Consider the following 6,000-nt stretch of genomic DNA (forward strand, 5'->3'; position numbering starts at 1 on the left):
ATCTGAATATATTCCCATTAGGATGTCTTTTATGATAGAACCAAAGATCACCTAGGGCTTTTATTCTTCCCAGATCTGAACATATTCCCATTAGGATGTCTTTTTTGATAGAACCAAAGCTCACCCAGGGCTTTTCAGCAGACAAAGTAAACCCTCAAGTTTTGCAAGGATGGGTAAACCAGTTCAGGTCAGAAATTTGGTGGATCCAATTTACTGATCTTTATTATTCAGAATTGTTCCTTGGGCGGCAAGATTTATTTTTGAAACTTATACCTAGACAATTTAGAAATTTTAGGCAGAGTATATAGGTTTCTCTAACTTTCGAGTTTGACAAAATCAAAATGAAAAATAAATAGGAAGACTTAAAGAATTGGTAAAGCTCTTATTTGAAAGATATATGCAGATTTCTGAATGAGAATATTAAGAGAACATGTATTTCTAAGGCTACCATGAAAGTTATTCAAACATCTTTAACATGCAAAAATTGATCATTTGCTGGGACAAATAAAAATGCAGAAAGTCAATCAGTAATGGAAGTATGAACAAAAAATATGAATCTAATTGGAAATTAAAGATATCCTAATGATGACAGTCAAATTTTTAAAAAAGAATAAAAATTATTAGAAAATATAAATTTTATAAGGTATGGTGAAAGAAAAATTTCATATCATTGAATGTGTACAAAAGAGTGAACTAACAAAAAAAGACTGAAGAGAAAAAACATGTTGTAATTCCAAAAATGGAACAAAAAACATTTTGAAATTTAAAGATACAATAAATAGAATTAAACCAATAAAGCTTTGGGGTTCATTTAAAAACTTAGTAAACTAATAAATCATTTGCTATATAGATTTAAAAAGAGAAAAAGAAAACCTAAATTGCCAAAATAAAAAGTATAAGTTTGTACCAAATAGAGAAGTAGTAATTTTCAAAAAAAAAAACTAAAAATAAGTTTATGAAGTTAATGAAATGGATAACTATCTACAAAACCACGTCAGCAAAACAGGCAGTAACCCATCAATGAACTCTCATGCAGGAAGAATAAGCCCCAAACGCCAAATCCATTTACAAATGGCTTCCAGAAAACATTAAAATTTTTTAAGTAATTGCAAGTTAAAACTATTTTTAATATTTGAGAATTTTATTGTTTCATTTTGTATAAGATGTGAACAAAAACAAAGAATGAAGGAAAGAATGACAGTATGCTTCAGTCTGTATTGGGACAACATCAATTCTTTCTCTAGAGGCAACCTGGATTGTCTTGGATCCTTTTGCTGAGAATAGCTAAGTAATTCACAGGTCTTCATTGAGCAATATTGATATTAGGTACAACATTCTCCTGGTTCTGTTCACTTGATTTTGCATCAGTTGGTATATGTTTTTTCAGGTTTTTCTGCTTGTCAGTTCTGATAGCACAGTATTATTCCATCACAATCTGATACCCCACAGTTTATGCACCTGTTTCCCAATTGGTGACAGTCCCCTTGATTTCCATTTCTTACTAGAAAACAATTTAAAAAGACAAATAGCCTTCTAAATAACTTATTTTCAAAAATACAAAAAGAAGACACTACAATATTCAGATGTTTGTATGGCCCTCATTTACAAATCTGGGAAAAATAAAGCAGAGAGAACAATAGACCAGTTGTGTGTGTGTGTGTCTGTGTGTCTGTGTGATTATACGAGGTTAGATATTATAACCAAATTGCCTTTTAAGAAAAATGCAAATAAGGTTTAAGATTAGGAAAATAATTAGCACAAAATAATAGTATAAACTAATTACCTGATTATAAAAATATGTGAAGTTAGTCATCTAACATTTATTAAACACCTAAGTGTTGGGAATACAAAGCAAGTCAAAAACCTGTCCCTACTCTCAAGGAGCTCTCAGTCTAATAGAGAAGACAATATGCAAACAACAAGTATAAAAAAAGATATGTGGGCAGGTCATGAACCTCTCTCGACTTCAGTTTCCTCTTTTATAAAATGACAGTACTACTACCCACCTGTTTCTCAGCATTATGAGACTCAAATGAATTTCAAATGAAATTTGGAAATCAAAAAAATCTCAAAATCCTTTGTAAATAAATCTCCAAAAAAAAAGGAATGTAAATTATCAGCAGTCATCCACAATAATGTTCCGATCATTAATAATCATAGAAATGCAAATCAGCTGGACACATCACCTGGAAACCATTGGTAAATATGGTGATAGATGGAAAAGTTTAGTGTTGAAAGGGATATGAGAAAACAGGCACAATAATTCACTGTTGAATAAGGTTTGAATTAATTCAAAGTCAGCAAGCATTTAGTCAGTGCTTAGTATGTGTGAGACATCATGCAAAGCAATGGCCATAGACAGAAAAGAAATAGCCCCTGCTCTCAAGTAGCTCAATTGGAACACAATTTAAAATAAAAAGGAAAAGAATGGTTATATATTAGGTACTGGAATTACATATTATGCCAGACACTATGATAAGAACTAGTAATACAAATATTAAGACAAGAGACAGTCTCTAAGCCCTCAAGGAACTTACATTCTAATCAGGGAAGACAACAACACATAGGAAGAGGTAATCAAGGACAGGAGACTTTTTGTTTGTTTGCTTTTTCCTGTGAAATGGAAGGAGATGGCAGGATCACCTGCTGGTGAAATAGACTGGAATTGTTTATAACCTTTAAATTAGTGCCACTATTAGGTTCATATCCAAAGGAGAGAAAAGCAAAATATGGAAACAGATGGTGTTTGCAAATTGTGAAATATCTAAGCAAATTTGGTTATATAACTATTTTGGAATATGATATGGTCTTAGACACTTTCCTTTTAATAAATAGAACTATTGAAGTTGCATGTACTATCATTCTCTTCATTGCATTGCTTTATTTTAAGTGTAGAATTCATTGGGCATCAGCTGGAAGTTTGTATAGGTTGAAGTTTGTTTTAATAATATTAAAAAATAATACTTAATATGAAACAAATTATTTCCATCCCTTTGTTTAAAGACTGTATTTGCTAAACAATATTTTTATTCTGTAGGTAGAATCTCCAGTAATCTGTAAAATTTTAGACACAGCTGATGAAAATGGACTCCTTTCTGTCCCCAGTTAAAAGATGAATGAATCCAGAAGAATGAAGATTACTAAAAACCACCATGATTTCTACTTTCCATGGCCAATGACCTCATTAGAGTTCTCAGCCAATGGAACTTGACCAGAAGGACTGTTTAAGGGGACTCTTTGAACCACTTTGTGAATATATATGTGTATATAAGAGGTTATTGATAAACTTTTAAAGCAGACAGTTTTGTCTTACTCATTTCATTTGTGTTGTGAATTAGAAGTTTTGTAAAATAAGTGTTTTTTTCCTCTCTCTGAGGTAATAGGTTTCAAAAATAAATCTTGCCCAAGGTTAATCAAGTGTCATAACCATTGTTCCAGGCAAGTTTTTAAACTGATTAATCAAGCTGGTCTTATTGCTGTCTACTCTGGGGAAATGAACATCATGACTGAAGAAGACTTTAACTCCCTTGATCATCTTCAAGAAATATTGTTTTGCAATAGATCATTTCCTTCTATGACCAATTATTGCTTATTTTTCCAATGTGTATTAATCTGGTTGGTTCTTCCCTTCAAAGTATATATTCTAGTATAAATCATGCACTTTCAAGGATTCTGCTGTCGAGCATTCTTCTGTATTAACTATTGTTTTAATTTAATAGTATGTACATTATTCTGACTCTTTTGTACTTGATTATAAACTGTATATTTTCAGATCATGGGATCATAGCTGTAAAGCCAAAAGGGATTTCAGACACCTTCTAGTTTACCAAGCCCCTCATTTTACAGAGAAGACGCTGAGGCCTAAAGAAGTGGAGTAATTTTATAAGGTCATAAAAGTGGACACAACAGAAGCATGATTTGAACCCAGTTCTTTCTCTAGAGCCAGTGCACTTTTATACCATTATTTTATTCCTAAATAAAGTATTCACAACCAGCCCTGTCTTGTAGTAAGAGCTAAATTTTTCAGGATTGAGATTCTCTATTCCTTTACTTATATTTTACATTGTCATGTCTTTTAGACATCTTATTTCATTTTACTTTTAATACCTATATCAGAAATAAGAGTAAAAAAGAAAAAATGATAGAAACTTTATTTTGCTACTTTAATCAGTTCTTATCAATGAACCATTAACAGATGGGTCTCAGTATTTTATGTTTTTGGTTTTTTTAGGTTTTTGCAAGGCAAATGGAGTTAAGTGGCTTGCCCAAGGCCACACAGGTAATTATTAAGTGTCTGAGACCAGATTTGAACCCAGGTACTCCTGACTCCAAGGCTGGTGCTTTAACCACTATGCCACCTAGCTGCCCCAAGGGTCTCAGTATTTTAAAACATTATTTTCCTGATTCAGTAACATTTGAGTCTCCAGCCTGAAGTGAGAGCATAGATTTAGAGCTGATAGGCATTTCAAATCCAAAGAATTGCCCAATCCCCTAATTTTATAAGGAAACAGGCCCAGAGAGGGGAAGAGACTAGTCAAAAGCGAAATAGTTAAGCAATAGAGCAAGAATTTTAATTTGTGCATTGACTCAACCCTTTTTTATGAATGAAATCAGTAGCTATCACATCCAATTTTTTAGTGTAGAATTATGAGTATTTTCTATATTATTTTCACGACATTTCTTAGAGTGTATTCTTTTAGCAATTGCAGCAGTATAGTTATAATGTTAGCCAGACTGCATATTTTGTTGTTTCCAGGATCTATTAGATTCAAATTGGTCAAAAGTTGTTAAAATGAAACTTCTTAAGGAACTATATTGAGTACAGGCACAGTGGATATAACCCTGGCCTTGGAGTCAGGAAGATGGAAGTTTGAATCCAGCCTCAGACACTTGACTCTTACTAGCTGTGTGACCTTGGGCAAGTCACTTCACCCTGATTGCCTCACAGCCAGGGCCATCTCCAGTCTTTGTGATTCATATTTAGCTACTAGATCCAGTTGGCTCCAGAGGAGAAAGTGAGGCTGGTGACTTAACAGCCCCTCACTTAAATTCATATCCTTGTCATGACATCACCCCCCAAAGTTGTGGTCTTCAAGAACGAAAGATAAACATTATTAGTAAGTAGAGGGACCAAAATTACTAGATACAGAAAAAAAATTGATCAACAAAAATAAAGGAATAGAAGTTTAATCTGAAAAAGAGAAAGCTAATTGTAACAGCAACTCAAAGGATTCAGACCAGTCTTTTGTGGTGAATAAAAGAATGAGGGCTTCTGTAGGAATAATGTAGATAAGAATCAGAACTGGAAAGAACTTTTCATAAGAAGCATTGTGGTATAGGAGAAAGCACTAGAACTAAAGATAACTTGTTTAAGCCCTGGTTATACAATTTAAGCCAGCTAGGTGATGCTGTGAATAAAAGCCCTAGACTTAAGAGTCAAGACCTAAGTTCAAGTCCAGCCTCACTTATTACCTTGTGTGAACCTGAGTTAAATCACTTAACCTCTGTTTGCTTCATTTTCTTCATAAAATGAGGACAATAGCGGACCCTACCTCCTAGATTGGTTGTGAGGATGACATGAAACAAGTTTATAAGTGCCATATTTGTGTGTGTGTGTGTGTGTGTGTGTGTGTGTGTGAGAGAGAGAGAGAGAGACTGTGGGCAAACCTCAACTTCTTGAAGTTCACTTTTCCCCACCTCTATAATGAAAATGATAAACCATACTACCTACCTCAGGGTTATGGTGAGATATAATTGTCATGAAATATTTTTAACTAAATTAGAATAGGACACACACACACACACACACACAAAACCCTCTTGCTACATGAGGTTGAAAACCCCAATATTTGGGGGGGAGGGATGTTTTAGCTTTCCAAGAAGCCACAAAGTCAAAGTGACCATAAAAGACATTTGCCAGTAAGTTATGAAGAGAAATATTTTTTTTTTGTTTTTGGTAAGCTTAGTATCAGTGGCTATTGCCTACAGAGAAGTCTCCAT

At 33.5% G+C, this 6,000-nt stretch overlaps 1 protein-coding gene across 2 annotated transcripts in view; it reads left to right on the forward strand.

Moving 5' to 3' along the window:
• The window catches only part of ERLEC1 (endoplasmic reticulum lectin 1), a 44,579-nt gene extending 40,584 nt beyond the window's left edge, over nt 1-3,995 (forward strand). Inside the window, exon 14 of one of the 2 annotated variants that reach the window (XM_074206054.1) lies at nt 3,773-3,995. In XM_074206054.1, the coding sequence (XP_074062155.1) occupies nt 3,773-3,787 (15 nt within the window). In that variant the 3' untranslated portion in view covers nt 3,788-3,995. Of the gene's footprint in view, nt 1-3,037 lie in introns of both variants that reach the window. The other variant, XM_074206043.1, reaches the window with a different exon arrangement.
• The last annotated feature ends 2,005 nt before the right edge of the window (nt 3,996-6,000 follow it).

The sequence above is a fragment of the Macrotis lagotis genome, chromosome 1 (genome assembly GCF_037893015.1).
Source record: "Macrotis lagotis isolate mMagLag1 chromosome 1, bilby.v1.9.chrom.fasta, whole genome shotgun sequence".
Lineage (NCBI taxonomy): Eukaryota > Metazoa > Chordata > Mammalia > Peramelemorphia > Peramelidae > Macrotis > Macrotis lagotis.